Source organism: Salvia splendens, chromosome 4 (genome assembly GCF_004379255.2).
Source record: "Salvia splendens isolate huo1 chromosome 4, SspV2, whole genome shotgun sequence".
Classification (NCBI taxonomy): domain Eukaryota; kingdom Viridiplantae; phylum Streptophyta; class Magnoliopsida; order Lamiales; family Lamiaceae; genus Salvia; species Salvia splendens.
The window spans coordinates 13,396,366-13,418,024 of NC_056035.1; the positions used below are offsets into that span (position 1 = coordinate 13,396,366).

Below are 21,659 nucleotides of genomic sequence, written 5' to 3' on the forward strand. Positions count from 1 at the left end.
AAAAATCAACAAAATGTCAACAGCCGCGCCGATCGCCGCCCGCTATGGGAGGCGCGGCTCTAGCCGCGGCGCACAGGGGAGCAGCCGCGTCCTCGCCCCCCCGTCGCCTATCCGTCGTCCGCCGCCAGTGGCGGACGCATAAATAAATTTTAGTAGGGGCTTTACTAAAATTTTATTGTTAACAAAATATACATATTTCCTCAGTTCGTGAAATATTGTTCATTTTGGTCCGTCTTTGTTGCCCACTTTGTGTTTTTTTTCTATTTTTATGGAGTCCACTTTCAACTAAATCATACACTCATATTCTATCGTAAAACTAATATATAAATGTGAGATCCACATTCCATTAACTTTTTTCATTCACTTTTCTTCACATTTCTTAAAATCCGCGCTAGGATGTGGACAATATTTCACGAACGGAGGGAGTATATATAAAAAACACTTCATCCATCCTAAAAAAATTAGTTTTACTATTTTGGGCCATCGCCAAAATTAGAGTATAAATATGAAAGTTTTTATATTACTACGACTAATAATATGGATTGTAATAATGTAGATTTCATAATCCACTAATACTATTTCTACTGTCTTTTTCCTCTCTCTTACTTTTTTTTCATTTCCCTTATTTTACTGATTGCATATCAAAACTCTTGTCATTGATAAGTTTATCTATTTTTATAGAACAAAAGAAATATATAATAATAATAATTATAAAAATGCATACAGATATTTTACATAAAACTAATCCAACACAAATTTAACTATTTTGAGAAACCCTTTTCAGTTATCAATAGCCATTTGAATAAAAAACGGTAGTGTCAGTTTAGGATACAATTTTTACAATTGTTACTACTGGATGGATGATAACTTTAAATTTAGTGGCACTTTTAAAATTATTTAAATCTAAAAACATGCCACAGCCACGTATTTAATGATTAAGTAGGCAATTGACATTTTCAACTCTATTATTATTACATTGATTTAAGTTTAACAGTTTATCTTCTCCTTCTTCCCAATTATATAGAGCGGCCATTGATGAAATGTAGGTAGTTTTCTCTGTAAATTTAATTTTCAGCCCCTCCTTTTCACTAAATCTCCAACTATTATATTTCGAAGACATCAATTTGGTGAGAGCTGTAGATACTTTTCAAATAAAAATTTAAAATTTTTACAATAAATATATATTAAAAAGAAAAGTTTGGGAAGGGCTTAAGCCACTCCCCTCTTGAACGTGTGTCCGCCAGTGTCCGCCGCCCACCGCCCCAAATTCGTCGTCCCCCCGTGGGCGGACACCTCCGCCACTATGGACCGCCCCGAGCTAGCTGCGAGGCGCGGCTATAGCCGCGCCTAACCATTGTGGTTGCTCTTATATATAGCTACTAGTGGCATGAATATATTAGATTGGCAGGCCACGCCCCGCCCCGACTTCTATTATTTATTATAATATAGCCGCGCCTAACCATTGTGGTTGCTCTTATATATAGCTACTAGTGGCATGAATATATTAGATTGGCAGGCCCCCGCCCCGCCCCGCCCCGACTTCTATTATTTATTATAATTAATCCATACGTGTCTTTAAAATTGTGGCCTACATCTACATGCGCGTATGATGTACCCATTTCAACGCCAACTCCGAAAATTGATATGTATATTATATATATACACTCTTATTATACTTAAATTTGCGTCTCTAAAAGTATAAAATATACTACTATCAAAACAGTCGCGCTTACAAATCACAAATTAATGCGGTAGCGGTACGGTGCACATATTGTTAGGAATTCTTGTATTCATCTAATGAGCGCAGCGGAAATTGCATACAAGAATAACAGATCTAGATTCATAATCATATTGCAAGTTGAGCACGTAATACACAACGGAACTAAATCTTACTTGTTGTGTTGTTTTCTTCTACGATTGTGTCCTGCAAGTTGAATCCACTACTATCGAGGTCCACGTGTATTCTGATCCGATGCAGGAACAATTCCTCGGTACAATCGTTCTATAGAGAAAGCTAGGAAATCTCTTATGAACGTAGCGCCGCTTTTCTCTCTTAGAGAATTAGGTTTTCTGTATTATGTTCTCTACAATAGAACATATATATAGTATAATAATTGTAACATTGGACCAAGCCCAATAGAATTATTTCCTATTAATCTAATCTAGCCCATTAATCTTTCAATCTCCCACTTGGACTAGCATTAGATATAATACACAGCTCTAACATTGTACCCTTGAGCAGATCAAAATACACATATAGTGTGACCCTTTAGGCCCTCATTATCGACGACGATCTAATCGAAGTCTGCACAAAACTCCTAGACTGCGTTGGCAGCGTAGCTCGATATATGAATGACGTTTACGTGAATTCGGTAAACAAGCCTTTACACAAAGTTTATAGTAATATCCTTTCATTCACGAACCACCCGATTGAGCCTAAGATTTGTCATGTGTCATCCAAATAGCTCAATCACTTTATCTCATCTTTATTAAATGACCCATTCGATCATATTCAATTACTTTAATTGAATATATCTTTGCATTGGCCAATGACTTAATGGTCAAGTAATATAGAGAATTTGAGTGTTCTCTCGAAATTCTAATCGAGGAATGAATCTCATTCTTGGCTCAACTACCATTTCCATTTATCTTATGATGTACCCAACACAAGTCCGTGTCTTAATCCTCCGAGGGGAGGCAAAGCGTTGTACAAGGTCAAAGCACACCACTCAATAAACAAAATGTGTAATGACCTCAGATCCAAGGACTATTACATACTTCATGTACTAATAAACTGTAGACACTCAACAAAACAGTTTAATAGTAAGGTATACCAATACTCTCCAAAGTATACCATATGTCCATCACGAGTATCTAATATCTCATAGTTGTGAGAGCAACTACATTCTCGAAGAATGTGTTGCAAACCCCATGCTAACCTATAACATATCATCAATATCCCATTCTTGATGATCATTGGTTAGGGCTATTTTAGAATTATACTATATCATTAATGTCTCACACCATTAACGACAGTCATAATTCAAGGGAACAAATATTTAGAATAAAATCAAACATTTAAAACAATTATTCTAATAAGTGCACAAAACCCATAGAAAAGAAATTTTCATATAATGTGATCAAGTAATATTGTCTCAACACAAAATGTTTCTAAGACATATAAAACTATAACTCCCACTGATTCAAAGCCATCTACCAAGATGCTTAACACCTAAGCTCTCAAAGTGCTTGTTGTGTTTTGCTATACATAACGGTTTGGTGAAAGGATCAGCCAAATTATCATCAGTGGGTACTCTTTCTAATTTTATGTCGTCTCTTTCAATTATTTCTCTGATCAGATGATATCTTCTGGGAACATGCTTGTTCCTGTTCGTAGCTCTGGGTTCTTTTGCTTGCGCAACAGCACCAATGTTGTCACAATACAAAGGTATTGCACTATTGGCACTCAGAATGACACCCAGTTCTTTAACGAACTCTAACAAAGCAACAGCTTCTTTGGCAGTTTCAGATGCAGCAATATACTCGGCTTCGGTGGTGGAATCGGCAGTTGTACCTTGTTTGGAACTATTCCAACTCACTGCTCCACCATTGAGGACAAAAAACATATCCAGACTGAGACTTATAGTCGTCATGGTCTGTTTGAAAACTAGCATCAGTGTACCCAGTAACTGATAACTCTGGTTGTCCACCATAGACTAAGAAATATTCTTTAGTCCTTCTAAGGTACTTAAGAATAGTCTTAAAAATTTTCCAATGTTCCTCACCGGGATTTTGCTGAAATCTGCCTGTCATGCTAAGCGCTTAGGCCACATCTGGCCTAGTAGAAATCATGGCATACATAATAGATCCTATAGCCGAAGCATACGGGATCATTTTCATGTTGTCTCTTTCTTTGTCATTAGAAGGACAATCCTTCTTTGACAATACAATGCCATGTCCCATAGGAAGAAAACCTTTCTTAGAATTCTCAATTGAGAAGCGCCTTAGCAACTTGTCTATGTAAGTGGATTGTGATAATCCTAACATCCTATTCGGTCTATCTCGATAGATCTTGATTCCAAGGATGTAGGAAGCATCACCCAGATCCTTCATCATAAAGGAACTAAACAACCATTCTTTCACGGATTGCATCATGGAACGATCGCTTCCCATAATCAAGATGTCATCAACATATATGATGAGGAAGACAACGTTTCCATTCTCGCGTTTACTATAAACACATGGGTCCTCTTTGCTTCTGACAAAATCAAACGATTTGATTGTTCTATCAAAACAAATATTCCAACTCCTCGAAGCTTGCTTAAGTCCATAGATGGACTTCTTTAGCTTGCACACTGCATTCGGCCTTTCTTTCGATACAAAACCTTCTGACTGTGTCATATAGACATCGCCTTCTAATTCTCCATTGAGAAATGCGGTTTTGACATCCATTTGCCAAATGTCGAAATTGTAGTATGCAGCAATTGCAAGTAATATCCTAATGGACTTGATCTTAGCAACTGGCGAAAAGGTTTCATCATAGTCAATGCCTTCACGCTGACTATAACCCTTTGCCACTAACCTAGCCTTGTAGGTTTGTACTTTGCCATCTGCATCTCTCTTCTTTTTGAAGATCCATTTGCAGCCTATGGGGTAAACCCCATCTGGCAAGTCAACTAGTTCCCAGACTAAGTTGAAGTACATCGAGTCCATTTCAGATATCAAGGCTTCAAGCCACTTCTATCGGTCGGTGTCTGACACCGCCTCGGTATAGGTCTTCGGCTCATCGTTATCTAAATCAACTTCATCATCTTGGTTCTCAACCATTTGATTCAATCTCTCAGGTGCACGACGAATCCTTCTAGGCCTATTGAGTTGGTTTTCTTCTGGCTCGGGCTGTTCATTCTGATTGTGAGTAGTCCCAGGAATATCACTATGATCTTCTTGAGGTAGAGGTGATGCAACTATTGTATCATCTTGTATTTGATGCATCTCATTGTCTTGAGGAGGTTCTTCGAGAGTCCCTCTAAGGTCTCCTCTAATAGTATTTTCCCCTCCCAATAGATCATCAAAAACTCCCACTGAGTTATTGTTCAAACCATTTGACAATACATCATCCTCATTGTTAACTTGTGGTTCTTGAATTTCTTCAAGATCTACTATATTTTGACCTTGTTCCTTGCAGACATAACTGTCTTCAAGGAACGTCACATTCCTTGATGTTATCACCTTGTGATTTTCAGGACAGTAGAAATCGTATCCCCTAGTTTGTTTAGGATATCCCACAAAGTAACACTTCTCACTTTTAGATTTCAACTTATCAGTCATTTGTTTCTTAACAAAAGCTGGACAACCCCAGGTCCGCATATAGTTAAGACAAGGCTTTTTGCCATACCATAACTCATATGGTGTTTTCTCAACTGATTTAGATGGAACTCTATTCAGAATGTAAATAGCAGTCAATAAAGCATGACCCCAGAGAAATAAAGGAAGACTAGCTAAACTCATCATGGATCGAACCATATCTAATAATGTTCGGTTTCTCCTTTCAGATACTCCATTCATTTGTGGTGTACCAGGAGGTGTCCAGTCCGACTGAATTCCATGCGATTTCAAGTAATCAAGAAATTCTCGGCTCAAGTATTCCCCTCCTCGATCTGATCGAAGAGTTTTTATACTTTTCCCAAGTTGTTTCTCAACTTCACACTTAAACTCTATAAATTTCTCAAAGGCCTCATATTTGTGTTTCATAAGATACACATATCCATACTTTGTCAAATCATCAGTGAAAGTAATGAAGTACGAATTACCACCTTTTGCTTGAGTTGGAAACGGTCCGCACACATCTGTGTGGATCAACTCTAGCACATCATTAGCACGCACCCCTTTCCCAGAAAGTGGCTTATTAGTCATCTTTCCTTTGAGACAGAATTCACAAGCAACATATGATTCAAAATCAAATGAATTTAGATAGTCTAACTTTCTCAATCTCGCTATCCTTTTCTCATTGATATGACCAAGTCTACAATACCAAAGATAAGTAGCATTATCCGTATTACATAGCTTAAGTCTTTTATTTTGCACATTGAGAATATCCCGTTTGCATTCAAGCATATATAATCCATTCTCTAAAGAGACATTTCCATAAAACAATCCATTATTAGAAAACGAGCACCTGCTGTTTGCAAAATGGAAGGAAAAACCTTCGATGTCCAACATCGGAATGGAAATAATATTCTTTGAAATAACTGGAACGAAATAACAATTATGTAAATCTAGTCTATGTCCTGAGGGAAGATCTAATCTATAAGTTCCCACGCGTTCGGCAGCAACTTTTGCTCCATTTCCAACACGTAGGTCTACTTCCCCAGGCCTCACTTTCCTGCTGTCAATTAAACCTTGCACATTATTACAAATGTGTGAACCACAAGCGGTATCCAATACCCAGGATTGTGAGTTATTCATAGACATATTTATCTCAATGACAAACATAGCTGAGCTCCCACTCATTGCACCTTGTGCCTTGAGTTTTGGGCAGTCTCTCTGCCACTCCGTGAAATTTGACCTAGTCAATTTGTTTGTTTCCATCATACACTCATAAGCTAAGTTTGACATATTATCTGAACAGAAAATAAAACGAAAAGAAAATTAGAAAAGCATACAAAGATCACAATCGCATCACTAATCAAACAAGGGTTTATTGTATCGATTAGCTCCCACTAATTTTAACATATATTATGTCCCCCAAACATAAAATACGAATTTATATCTAATATAAATTTTAGTGGTCCAAGATCCAAGTCTATATTATTGCAGCCTCTGCGAGGGCTGATGACTACAATAATATCACCAGGTAGGCCTCCAAGCCAATTGTAACAACAATTTTACAATTCTTGGTTTATTAATCTAATTAATATACGTCCATAAATTATTCTGGTTACGAGGGCTACTCAAAATAATTTAAGCAAGTCAACCCCATCATACGATGCCAACCATGCATCTATGAATGAGCCTAAACCTTGTAGATTTAGAGTAAACGCGAGGGCGTAAAACTCGTGGTCGAAAAGGCTAGGAGCATCAAACAATTGTGATGGACGACGCGTTTGTTTCAAAACAAGACTTATATTTTGTGGGGAATAATTTTGTGATACTAATTTTGTGAATATAATATCCAATATTAAATTTCAAACAATTACTGGGCGCCGCCTACCCAGACATAGTATAACACGGACTACAAATACTGGGCGCCGCCTACCCAGACATAGTATAACACGGACTACACATACTGGGCGCCGCCTACCCAGACATAATATAACACGGTCTCTAACTACTATAGTTAAATAAATAAGCATAAATCAAATAGCATGCTTATCACATAGGATATCAAATAATGCTCAACAAATAAAATCAAATTTTATTCACTAATTAAATGTGGATTTAATTATATTAATTCTAAATTAATATAATTATTCATATTTAATACTAATTCCAAATTAATATTGTGCTGTGGAGTATATATTATCATTTCCAGATGATAATTATGTCCCAATTTGTTAATCTAATTAACGAAATTTATCCAATCTATATTAATTCTAAATTAATATATTTGTAAATCAAGTAATAATTCCAAATCATCATCAAGCACATATATTATTTATTATTCCAAAATTATAATATTAACAAATTATAGCTCATTAATCCATTAATCCAATTAATAAATTTATCGTCTAATCTATATCAATTCTAAACTAATATAAACAGATATTTAATATTAATTCTAAATCAATATTAAAAACACATTTACTATTATTATTCAAAATAATAATAGTAAGTAATAATTTATTGGCTTGATTAATATTATTGATTTTAAATTATCACGATCACATATTTAATATTAATTCCAAATTAATATTAATAATCTATTTATTATTATTAGTATTCAGTAATCGAATTAATGAATTTAAATAATAATCTATATTATAATAATTGTACATGATTAATTCAAAATCAATATTAGATACACAATATCATTATTTAAAATATATTAATCGAATTAACGGTGAATCAAATCAACCGTGAATCAAATCTTGAATGAATCAAATCAATATTTAATTGATCTGTTAAAATATGGTTCACGAACATGGTAGTAAACCAATATTCAATACATGTAAATTCTCGAGGCTATGTCTTGAACCATCCAATCAAACCCTTCGAGCAGCCTTATTATTTTAAAAGGAAATCTGATTACATTATGTAAATTTTGATTTTGATTGAAATCCAATTGCATTACGTAAATCGAAATCCAATTACATTACGTAAATTTTGATTGAAATCTAATTTCAATTTTCCAACTTGAAATCTAATTTCTCATGTGACTATACAATCCAATTACATTACCACGGTTAATCCACAAATAATTTGTAAACAAAATAATTATGAATCGAGCCCTTAGCTCTGATACCACTGTCAGGAATTCTTGTATTCATCTAATGAGCGCAGCGGAAATTGCATACAAGAATAATAGATCTAGATTCATAATCATATTGCAAGTTAAGCACGTAATACACAACGGAACTAAATCTTACTTGTTGTGTTGTTTTCTTCTACGATTGTGTCCTGCAAGTTGAATCCACTACTATCGAGGTCCACGTGTATTCTGATCCGATGCAGGAACAATTCCTCGGTACAATCGTTCTATAGAGAAAGCTAGGAAATCTCTTATGAACGTAGCGCCGCTTTTCTCTCTTAGAGAATTAGGTTTTCTGTATTATGTTCTCTACAATAGAACATATATATAGTATAATAATTGTAACATTGGACCAAGCCCAATAGAATTATTTCCTATTAATCTAATCTAGCCCATTAATCTTTCACATATGTGTGATGAACTTTATACAGTATTTAATGATCTGTCTACATCAGATATAACCTAAGATTTGTTTTTTAAAAATAGTACTACCACTCCATATATGCTCCTCCCGATCCATTTTCTTACATCATCCTATCAGCAGCTGTACAAATCTCATTTAAATCCTAGGTGACGTCTATGGTTCAACTCCCGAATTAGGTGACGTCTTTAAAATGGACCGGATGAGCGCCAAGGGTTTCAACCAAAACCTAGCTTCTCAGGCTTTCGACGACCAGCCATTGGCGGTGGTCCCATGTTTCGACCGCCGCCTCATGTCCGCCAGGTCTCCACCAAGACCAGCGTTCGACCATCCCGAGTTCTTCAAGCCTGACCTCGCCCCCCTCTCGGGCCCCCCGGTTTTCGACTGCAAGAGAGAGGAACTGGAGTACAGAGTGTTCCAATTAAGCCCTAGCCACGTCAAGATGTTAAAGGAAATGGCCGAATCAGCAGCTTGACCGTGGTGGCGGCGCTTGTCTGGAAGTGCAAGGCCTTGTCGAAACAGGAGGACGACAAGGAGAGGGTTTCCACTCGGCTGAACGTGATCGACCTCCGGCCCAGGCTGCAGCTGCGGCAACGCGCTGCTGGTGGCGTACGCGTGTGTGAAGACATCGAGAGGGTGGAGTTCTGGTGAAGATGGTGGCGGAGGGGCCCGCTAGAGTGACGGACGACTACGCTAGATCGGCCATTGATTGGCTGGAAATCAATAAGGGGCTTCCGTGTGGAGAGTATATGGTGAGTTCTTGGTTGAGGTTGGGATTTGAAGAGGTGGTTTTCCCGTGGGGGAATCGTCAGCCACCGTAAGGATATCTGTTGGGTGTTTCCGACGCGTTGGTTTCGCTGCCGTCCGCGGAGATGGGCCGTTTCGAGGCCTGTTTCCGGAACTACTTTGCGCTGGAATCTGATCGTGTCGATGTTTATATTCCGGTCGCACCATTGTAGAATCTAGTCTACGTTTGTGCTGGTGTTGCTTTGTTTGTTGTTATAAATAAATTACACTACTCTGTGGCGTGTAATTTTACTTAATTAAAATGAAATTTCTTCCTAATTAGAGTGTCATTTAAAATTAGAAGTTGAAGTTAAAAAAATTATTGATTGTAGTTGGATATTATCAGAAACAATAAGATGAAATTAAAGAATACTCTCTCTGTCTCCGATTAATTGTCACTCTTTGACCTGGTATGCGTTTTAAGAAATGTAAAGAAAAGTTGATTGAAAAAATTAGTGGAATGTGTGACCCACTTTTTTATATTAGTTTTATAATAAAATGTGAGTGCAGTGAGTTAGTGGAATGTGAGACCTACTTACCATTTATGATAAAAGTAAAGTGTGACGATTATTGAGGGATGAATCGAAATGAAAAAGAGTAACAATTAATCGGGGACGGAGGGTGTCAGGCCCGGTCCTGAGTTTTTATTGGCCCGGGGCGAAACTAAAAGAGGGGCCTCATAATAATACTATAAACTAATAGTAACAATAACAACAGTAGTAATAAAACACTTCAATACATCCAAGACAATATTTATAGCATACAATTTATATTATTACCTTAAAAGTTGCCCAGTAGCATGTATATACTCATGTATGTATTTGGATTTTGGAGGCCCCAACGTTTTGGGGGCCCGGGGCGGGGGCACTGCTCGACCCCCCCCAGGGCCGGGCCTGGAGGGTGTATAAGGTAAGAAATGAAATTTATAATGGTATAATTAGGGCTGGGGGAAAATACCGAAATACCAAAATACCGGCCTTATTGTACCGAAAAAATAAAGAAAATACCGAATTTTAGGTATACAGTGATTTTCGGTACGGTATGATACCTTACTGAAATATTTCGGTAAGGTAAAGGTATGAATTTTTATATACCGCGGCATACCGAAATTCGGTATATACCGTAATTTAAGGTATATACTGTAAAATATGAATATAATAATATGGAAAGTATTTTATATATTTTTAAATTATAAAATTTATTGTGAAATATAATATAATATGAATAAAATATACTAGTATTTAATACCCCGTATATTATTTAAATTACTATAAAATATAAATAGTATTCTAAAAACTCAAATATTTAATTTTCATTGATATTGAAAGTAAGGTATATCGCAAAAGTATGGTATACCGAATTTTGGTACGGCATACTGAAAATGAGGTACGATATCGGTATGAAAATTCTCCATACTGAAAATAAGGTATACCGAATTTGGTATACCCAAAATTTTGATAAGATAAAGGTATGATTTTTTCGCATACCAAATTTACGGTAAGGTATACGGTATGGTGGTTTTTGTAAGGTATACCGTACCTACCCACCCCTAGGTATAATTAAGGCGCTAAATAGTGGAATACACGAATGGTAAATTATTTTATTGTTACATCTCATGATAATGTGTATAATGCTAAATCTGAAGGGATAATATAGTTATCTTCGAAACAACTTTCTATATTTTTAAATATGTTTTAAGTCAAAGTAAACGTTACTACGGAGTATATAATTGGAAAGAAAATAGTACTATTACAGTAATGAATTTATAATTAAGGGCCTAAAACTAAATTATAATTTGGCGTAGTTGGCTGCCAGAAGCTACTGGCATTCTATTGTGAGAAGCTATGGAGAAGTTAATGTCTTAATGCCAAAATTCAAGTTAATGTCTTATGCCAAAATTTTTAGGCTCAAGTCGCGCGATCTTTAAATTTAAATTCATTTATCTATCCAAAATAAATTAAGGCCTAAAAATAATTATGGTAAAACTATACTAATAATTTCTGTCTTCCATCACATCAACACATTTTCACATTTTGTATTCATGTAAAATACATAATGTGTAAAGTGCAGTTTGATATGTTAAGTTCGACTTCCATCAACACATTTTGTGTTCAGCTGTCCAAAACGTAGAGCGTTTTTCAAACGGCTCAAACAAAACCCATTCATTTTTTTTTCTTTTTATTCTTTCCTTTCCTTTCCTTTTCTCAACTTGTGTCTTCTTGACTCTTTAAATTCTGTCTATAGATCATAAAAGAGAGTTTTTCATCCGTTTAAACCATCTTTAAACTAAGAAACATATAAAGAATAAACATAATTTGGAATTATTAGCAATTTCTGTAAACTTATCAATCAATCATAATTGAAGATATGGCTTGCACTTTAATAGTTTAATTTACCATATTTTACTAGACTACAAGCATACTGCATACTTCACATTCACATTTACCACCTAACAAAAAAATTGGACAGAAGAGGCAAAAGCGTTGAGTTTAAGGGCCAAAATGTTAATAAAGTAAAGACAGAGGGGTGAAGTGATATCTACCTTATTAATTCATTGCTTTCGTGCTTCTTCTTTATCTGTAAAACCTCGCATCCCGTATTCTCAGTTTCAGAGGTATGCTCTATTGTTTTGCTCCCATCTTTTCCATCGGTTCAATAGATGTTTGATTTTATATTATGAGCTATAGTCTCTGTAAGTAAAACATGTGAATCGTTGATTATTTTATGCCTAGTTTGACATAACCATTCTTTCGTTATAAACTTGGGATTTTCGTTTTATAGATGTTTTTCACAAATGAATTTTTTTCTGTTTAACATTTGCTAAATTTAGTTCCTTCTTCCTTGCCCTCTTCAGTTTAATTGACTTAATAATCATACATTTCTTCATCAGTAACTGAAGAATGTTGGGAAAGAATTATCGTAGCTATTGATACTAATGCGTCGAATTTAGATATTCATCTCCAATGATGGTTTGATTGATAGTTTTTCCAATGATGTAATCAGTGTGATTGAAGTAGGCCCACGTTAGATTATTAGTCTTGAGTTTTATATCCTGCTCGTTGTTCCTATTCTGTACCAATGTAAAGATTATTTCTTGTGCCCTGCCATCACTTTGCTTGTCTTTAATTTCTAGTGTTTCAATGGGCAGGGAGAAAGGCTGAGTTCCATTTTGTTCTTGTTGCTAAATTTTAAGTATCTTCACTTGGAAAGACACTTAATGCTGGAAGTGCATGCTTGTATAGCTACCCGGAGGCTGAGACGCGAATAGCTTATCCACGCAGAGTTTTTGTTATGAATATCTTACATTCAATTTCCTCTTTCGTCCCAGTTAGACCGCCTTCACTTGTGTCACAACCATGTTTTAATTCCCTGCCTCTGTTTAGTTTTAGTCTTATTCCTAATATACATGTGTGCCCTTCTCATTTGGTCAAATTCCCACCCAATCGGACATGCACACGTCGGTTTCCCATTATTGCTGCAAATCAAGAGGCAGTGTCCGAAGTTGAGTTTGAGGAATTTTTGGAGAAGGATTGGTCATTTCTTGAATTTGATGATACAGATACTGATGGAGAGCATATGCAGAAAATTGATCGCATCATTTCTGCAGGAAACATCAAAGAAACATCAAAGGTTCTTGTTTCTGTTGGTTCTGAAGCATTTGTAGATAGGATCGTTTGTTCTTCCCCTTGTGAGCAGTTACTCGTTGTCCATGACTCTCTTTTAATTCTAGCACTCATCAAAGAAAGATATGATAAAGTCAAATGTTGGCAAGGGGAATTAATAGATGTGCCTGAGAAATGGACGGCTTTTGATGTAGTATATCTGTATTTCCTCCCTGCTTTGTCCTCTGAACTCGATCAGGTTCTTGCAGCTCTCGCTAAGCGCTGCTTGCCAGGTAAAATGGGAATAACTTGTTGATTGGATACTTGCCTATTACATTGTTCCTGGATTGTTATGCTTTCATTTTTTGTTAATGCCTACTGCATTTCTTGTGAAATACTAGTGCTAGGTTAGTTGTGTGATTACTCCTTATCAACTCCTTAATAGTTCACACTAGCCTCCATAGTTACCACTTGTCTTTTTCATCACGTTTGATACATTGTATGTCTGTATTATGATGCATCAGTGTGGTGACGGTTCTTGATTCACATAATTCTGACATTCATTTTTGGATTCTCAGGAGCAACAGTAGTGATCAGTCATCCCCATGGAAGGGATGCTGTTGAAGAGCAGAAACAACAATATCCAGGTGTAGTGGTTTCCAATTTGCCAGAGAAAATGACTCTGCAGAGCACTATGGCTAACCATTCTTTCCAACTGCTGGAGTTCGTGGACGAACCTGGCATCTACCTTGCTGTTATGAGATTCAATCAGGAGTAGGATGACAAAAGGATCAATACATTTCTTGCAGTTGAAGATGTGTTAAGTGTAATCCATTTCGTCTTCAATATCGCAAATGGTGTTATCCAATTCAGCTCACTGATTTTGTTTAAATGTGCCATTACAAGATTTATGGGTTTTCAGTCACAGTGCAAGCCTAATGGGACTAATGCTAGAAAAAGTAGTTAGCTTCTCTCAAATTTATGGACTTGGATAACTCAAGTGTAAGGTGAAATTTTTTCATTTTCTTCACAATTGGAGACCATTAATTTTCCTCTATAACTTTTGAAATCGTTAACACGCACGCAGAAATCAGAGGGCATCTCAATTCACGGGGGGGGGGATCCCCTACTGTGGGGAAAACACAGCACGAGGTGCTGTGTTATTAGGGGATCCTCCCCCCCTAATTCACACCCCAAAAACACAACCACATCCAAAATCTTGCACTGTGTTATTAGGGGATCCTCCCCCCCTAATTCACACCCCAAAAACACAACCACATCCAAAATCTTGCATGTATGATGCAACGGGAAACACAGCCATGAATGCCGCTAAAATAAAGAAAACGAAGTTGATCTTATACACTCAAAATGAAATCTGGATACCGGAGAATAACAAACAGAAAAATCCAACAATCACTGAAAATAGAAGACAAAATTTTCTCGGACCAAGAAATTTTACAGTTCTCGAGCTTGCATCGCTCATCACTCAGCTACAAAAAAGAAATGAAGAGGTTTTCAACTCCTCAAAGCTTTCCAGGATTCAGAATAGGCATAAGTATATAAAAAAAACTTAAATGGCCTTGCTATGAAATTATCTCAAAAGATCGAAACCTTTATACCATTGTTTGCAGCAAACAAGTTATATTCCTCAACGGAATCCTTCTTACTGCACAACATATCGCCATCGTAAAGGTGAGTGTTTCCCATGATTCCTTCTTCCACAGTAGCTTGATCAGTTTGAAATCCTGTTGACAGAGCTACAGGGCCACCAAAATGGAAAAGAGAGAAGCCATCATTTCCCATTGCCATTTTTTCAAGCTTCCCCCTCTCTTTGGGATCAACTACTGCAGGAGGTTGATTAGTTGGATCCATCTTCTGTGTGGTATGCTGTACTGCTTTTAGTGAAGTTAACTGAGCAACCTTAGCAGTCTCCTTTGCATCAACGCCAATAACCTGCTGAAAAATAGGAAAATGAGCACGATTATGTAATGAGGGTGGCAGAGGCTGCAAGGTCCCATACTGCATCAACCGTGCATTCCCATTCAAACCATATCCAAAACCATTGGCAAATAAATAGTGGTTGGTGGGAGGATAGGATATCAACCCATTTGTATGACCAACTGGCCAAACTGGAGTCTGATGGTAGTAACTAGCTATTGGAGACTGAAAAACGGGGTAGTTTATGCTTTGATTATGCATCTGAGGGAGCACACTCTGAGGTTGAGCGCTTGTAGTGAGATTTTCTCTCCCACTCTCAAAACATGGAGCAGATTTCTTAAGAAAACTGCTCGGTTTTGTTCCTTCAGAAGCCGGCCCCTCACTTGTAGCATCCAGCTCAGTTAATTTACATTGGTCTTCCACAACACTAAGAGATGCAGTTATCCCAACCCCAATGTTGTGGGATGTTTCTCTTCCCTCTGAATTCTGACTAGACTCTTCTGAATCAGATGTGGATGTTGATCCTAGGTTTTGGTGATTTGAATATGCGTTGCTGTCACCCTCACTGAGGCAGGATGAGCAGTTACCAGAGTTGGAAGAGGTGCTCACGGATGAACCTACTTTTCCAAGTGTAGATCTTTTTGTAGAGCATAACTCACCATCCTCTGCTGCACCTTCCTTTGAGTAGTGATGGGAATTTTCATATGTCTGGAAGTCATTGTTTATCTCTACACAGCTCTTAGCTCTAGACCTTGGTAAATCTGTAGGATCATTATCCTTGTGATCTGTTTGAACTGAATTATCAGCCACTTCACCGGAACAAGAGGAACAACAATCGAGGAGCTGTTCGGATTCAGAGACTTCGACTTTGGAGGTGCATTTCAACGTAACACCAGAATCTGAGTTGCTTCGGACACACTTCTTCTGTGATTCTAATGGTTCCCAAACTTTCTTCATGGTAAGAGGGTTGCCAGCAATCTTGCCTTTAGGTTGCCCAGTAATCTCACGTGCACACTGCGCTTGAGTATACCTTTTGCTACGATAATATGGTTTCGAGACATAAGCTGGAGACTCGGACTTATTAACATATTTAGGATCCTTCACTACCCTTACAATATGCGACTCTGGCCTTGATCTGAACTCATGATGGTGATCACAGCGGCAAGAATAGGGTGCAAATTTATCACATGTTCTACTATTGCTCCACTTGAACTTTTCACTGAACTTGCTGCCATTTCTAACATTAGACTTTGCACCATTGGTTCTAAATTGCTTATTAAAGGCATTGAAGTTCTTTGTCAGTTCAAAACCATCTGCATGATAGCTGGATTCATATTTGCTATTGACAACCCCATTCTCCAATAATGTTGCATCCTTTCTCCTGTCAGACAATTTTGAGTTCAAATCCCTATCTGAATTTTTGCAGAACTTCAGCTTCCTGCGAGAATACTTGAAGTGATCGCATGGATATGAGGAGTTCCAGTCTCTTGTGTTGCCGAATTCCTCATCCAGTTTATCTTCGGTAGAATTATCCATATTTGAATAAGTGTACCCTGTCAAAAGTTGGTCATCTTGAATATCAGGAGACAACGGACTGGAAGGATTATCTTCACATCTTCCACTGAGAGACTCTCTGGAGTCTCTACCGCTAGCAATACTTACCCCCTCATCAATGGGCGTCGTAGGCTCATCCTTTGAAACAACATCAACCACAGAATTTAAATGTGATTCAGTACATTTCTTTTCACGATTTTCTTTCTCTCTCAATCTTTCCTTCCTTCGAAGCTTCTTTTCCCTTTCTTTTGCCCTCCTGTACTCCTTCACGCTTTTGCGTTCTTCCTCTTCACGCTTTTCCTTTTCTTCTTCTTCAAGAAGCTTCATCTATATAATCACAATTATGGTGGAAATCACAGGTCAATCCTATTTTGAGCAAGAACGTGAGGAGGCTAACAACTGAGCCAGAACTAACAATATCATATGTTAAGCACCTGTTTTTCTAATGTAATGATTTCCTTGCAGGCAACATGTACACGTTCTTCTACCAACTTAAGAGCAAGATACACAAAGATGCTATGCGCATTTTGTCGTGCTGTTCCTTCTCTGAAAGCTTTCTCAACCTGTGCAAATATCACTGCTGCATTAACATTTAGCAACCAAATATGAACAAATCTAAGCATACATAGATAAACACATTGCCTCATTGAAGAAAAGAAAATCCTTTCACGAATACTTCTTTGGCACAATAATCAAACCTATTTACTGAAACAAATTAGGTAACTTCAAGTAGATGTAAACGTAAAGTGGGGAAAGTGAAAGTAACATGCCTGCTCCTTAAAAATGACAGTTGCAGCATCTAGAAGAAATTCCCGAGCAAGCTCAGGGCTCTTCGCATGTTTCTGGGGACGAGAACATTCACCATCAAGTTCATTCCCATCCTTGTCCACAAAATCGTCATCCTGAAAGCAGATGGAAATGGCATGAGAAGATCAGAAGAACAAATATGTGGGGAAGGATTATTATGGAAATCAGAACTCAAACTGCTAGTTGACTACCTCTTCTTCCTCAGCCTCCTCTGCATGTTCAAAGAACCTTGTGATACCTTCCCCTCTAGTAATAGTTACAAATCCGTCACCAACTACAAGCCTGCAATGTACACATTGTTGACCTCGCAAAGCATGAGCTTTCACATAGAGTTCATTGCAGCGCCCATCCATTTTCCAAGCCCGTAGAGTTATATAGCATGCATTTAAGCCACTTAGATCTAGACCATGTGCTTGCACCTTCCACTTCAAACCAACATTTGCAAACTCCAATATATCGGATTTCCCTTCTGCTGTTCCAATAGCCCATTCAAAGTGATGATATGTACCAAATGCATCAGAAAATGTCTGATGCCAATCAACATGTACTGTATCACGAGAAACCTGATAGTTGAGACGGAGAAATAAAAAATGAATCAACTATCCAGAAATGATTTATTGCAATAATACTATGCTGAGGATCTGATTTCTAAAATGAGGGAAATTCAATAGCAACACCGCCCAAATTACAGACCTCATATTGGAAGGCTGTGTCTGCCACACAAAACCAACTTGTGCATCTAGTTTCTCTTCGCATGCGCTTCAGTTCCTTCAGTTCTTTAAACTCACGTATGACATTTCGTCTGCAATCTCTGCAAAATCTTTTGCTGTCAAACCTGCAAAAGGAGAGATTCATATATGTTAAGCATTCAGAATAGGTGGGTTGAGCATTAGAAGTCCAGCCTAGTCCCAGATTGAGGGTAGGAATGAAGTTTATTCTAAGATCGGCTATATTGTTATGAATATTATATTTGTATAGCTCGAAAAGCATTTAGGCATGACTGCTACTGGAGCCAAACAACTACATTACGCCCTTCTAATAACTAGGCTATATTCTATCTTTAGTCTATTACAAGCACCTATTCCAACAAATGAGCCTCTGAGTAATCATACATCCCTGACTAGTCAATGGGTTTAGTTGGCTAAGAAATACATTCTAGAAACAAGTATCCAGGTACTCTAATCAGGGGACTTTTCATACAATACAAGTAATGATAGCGCACATACACCACAAGACATATGCCAACAGATATTTCAACTTTTTTATAAGAATCTTAAGTCTGACATTAGCCAACATCATCAATATATTTATACTTTTTTGGACCTATAGTCCCCCATTGATTTATAATTTAGGTGGAGGGATTCAAGATAACCAAGTGGATATCAGTGCCAAACAAGATAGTATACCTATACATAAGCCTTTCAATAAAATCCTCTTCTTTCATCCTCAAAAGAGATAGCCGAGTCTCCTCTCCGAGTGCAGACCAGAAGTCCACCAATGTCTCCACAGACAATCTGGCAGTATGAAGAGCGCATGTTTCTCTTGTTCCATGCCCTCTACCATATCCTGCAATTCCTTGGCTTATCCATCCCCGTCCACCCCCTCCACATGCATCAGGATAGAGCAATTCACGTTCCCTTTCTCTTGCTTGTGCGCTGCCAAACACCTTATTTAAATAAAGCATGTAAACTAAATGTGCCATATAAAAATCATAATCACAGAATCAGTAGCATCAATCTGATATTTACATTTTCAAGCCCCTTTAAAGACTTTGAATTCATGTAGCAGTCCAAAAGTGTGAGTGTCCCATCCTTGGCAGCAGTCAATCCACCCCATGGATGGACAGATGGATCTTGAGTGTCATCATGGCACCCATCGTCCATACACAAATCTCCATTAATTTGATTATCTGTGGCTCTAACATTGTGAGGGTCCCCTACTGCATCCTGCTGTAGAGACTTCCCATACATAACAATCTGCAGAAAACCTTCAAGCAACAAACCATTGCACCTGGAACAGTACATATTCTTACGAGCATGCTCAAAGAGTGTCTGCTTATCTATCCTAAGAAGATTCCTCCGGGCTTGTGGTGTCATCTCCAACCAAAACTGCAACACAAATAACTATCTATGAAAAAAATCCAGTTGGTGTAGCTTGCAACCTAAATTAAAACTTGCCATCACCTCGATCATTATATCGATTGTGCACCACGAGAAATCAGATCACTGACAATGAGAAATGGTAATACAATCCTAGGTTCGCTATTAAAGAATACACTGTACTTTCATTGGTGAACGGCACTATCAGCGAAACTATGCATGCAATGGTCTGATTAATAACACATTCCTTATATGATCAGTACAAAAGTAAACATGTGCAGGTGCTGCTTTAATTTTTCTGGTAGACAAATGCTATTCACACAAATTATATTTTCCAACCCACCATATTAGTAAAATAACAGTGTTACAGTTATAAATGGAACATCACATACCCAAAGTACTTAGAGGTAATTGAAACGGATCTTGGACGGTTGTTTATAGATATTACTTGCACCTTCAGTGCAATCTTATTCGAGTCTATAATAGTTAGCCACAGAAAATCCAAAGTAGACGGTAAGCATCCAATTAAACATGTAAGTAGCAATTCTTCAATTCTGGCGTAAAACAATCTTAATCAAATTAAAGGTTCATCACAGACACACGCATATATATACCTTCTGCAGCTGATTGTAGCTCAAATCACCACGGTGCTGGGACCAGAATCCATTACTAGAATCGGACGAACCATTCAATGAATGGAAGGGTGCCGTCACATTCCCCGTAGATGGATTCCTGTAACAAGTATTAGTATCGTTTTTATCAGAGATAGTATTGTTATTCATTCTCGGCGCTATCCCTGTCATTTTCACTAATTTTATCAATTTCTCCGGTAATTAATCCCCTTCTCCAGAGACATAAAGCTCCCGTCCAATCTCCGATGCATGCACACAATCGATTTCGCGTAACAAAACTCAGAAACACGCAATTCTTAGATCGGGAATAAATGAATTCCAGATCAATAAAACATAATGATCGAAACAATAAATCTAAACAAACTCGACAAAAACGAAAATCGTGTGTCTGTGATTCAGTACTAGATGAAATGAGACTGAGAATCCGCGGAGGATTGTTATTTTAGAAGAGATCGGGAATTTAGAGAGAGTGCGTGGGGTGTGAGGGGTTTCGGTGTTGAGATTTGGCACTGTGATACATACAATACGATACATATATATATATATATATATGTGTGTGTATATATGGAGTAGAGACAGATGATCCACCTACACAGCAGAAAATAAAACATTACCGGGTTAAAAACGGAAATAGAGTAAAAACTGTTATATTTCGTTTAGGGCCACTTTCTCCATACTTTCCAAACAAGGAAATGTCCATGATAAACTTCATAAAACTTTTTATTATTACTATGTCCAATTTCTCTAATCTTCAAATACATGCATTCTTTAATTGTGGTTATCAAATTATCTTTATATGAAAATTTAATTATAACAACAATCAACACTTAATTCTAATTATGAGAGATGCGGTATTATTTTGGAATTAGTTATACAAATTTGGAATGAAAATGGTGCCTTGATATTTCATTTTTTATGACATGATGCCATGGGAAGTGATCGGGTTGTCATTTATATCATGGTAAATTAGGCATGAGTTTACATGATAATAAATTGATCATACTAGTAAATAATGATGGAAACGGCTATTAATTTACTATTTCATCTATCTCATAGTAGTAAAATCATTTCATTTTTTACACTTATTTTGAAAAAAATAGTAACAAATAGTTAAAATGAAAATAAAGTAAAAAAGAAGAATAATATAAATATGAGTATTCTCTACATTATTTCCTTTTATTTTAATGTTTATTCTCTATATTATCAAATGATTATGGCCTTTAATATATCATTGTTAAAATAACTTGTTCACTTTTAAAGTTTTTTACAAAATTGCCCTCAAATCCTTGAAGGTTATTTTTGTCCATTTCCTTTATTGTATTCTCTTTCTCTCCTATATGATCTTTAGTTTTT

General features: G+C 37.0%; 2 protein-coding genes and 1 pseudogene across 2 annotated transcripts; 2 read left to right on the forward strand and 1 right to left on the reverse strand.

The window, feature by feature from the left end:
* Window positions 1–9,081: 9,081 nt before the first annotated feature.
* Window positions 9,082–9,847, forward strand: LOC121800685 (annotated as a pseudogene).
* Window positions 9,848–12,209: 2,362 nt separating this feature from the next.
* On the forward strand, window positions 12,210–14,309 carry LOC121797659. Its single transcript, XM_042196301.1, has 3 exons — window positions 12,210–12,288; window positions 12,823–13,569; window positions 13,855–14,309. The coding sequence occupies exons 2-3, from the start codon at window positions 12,966–12,968 to the stop codon at window positions 14,052–14,054; spliced, it is 804 nt and encodes a 267-aa protein (XP_042052235.1). The 5' UTR covers window positions 12,210–12,288; window positions 12,823–12,965; the 3' UTR covers window positions 14,055–14,309.
* A 302-nt stretch (window positions 14,310–14,611) lies between these two features.
* Window positions 14,612–20,814, reverse strand: LOC121798684. Its single transcript, XM_042197808.1, has 8 exons — window positions 20,289–20,814; window positions 19,324–19,683; window positions 18,982–19,241; window positions 18,269–18,410; window positions 17,767–18,138; window positions 17,539–17,670; window positions 17,203–17,331; window positions 14,612–17,095 (listed from the first exon to the last, which is right to left on the reverse strand). The coding sequence occupies exons 1-8, from the start codon at window positions 20,475–20,477 to the stop codon at window positions 14,873–14,875; spliced, it is 3,807 nt and encodes a 1,268-aa protein (XP_042053742.1). The 5' UTR covers window positions 20,478–20,814; the 3' UTR covers window positions 14,612–14,872.
* Window positions 20,815–21,659: the final 845 nt, after the last annotated feature.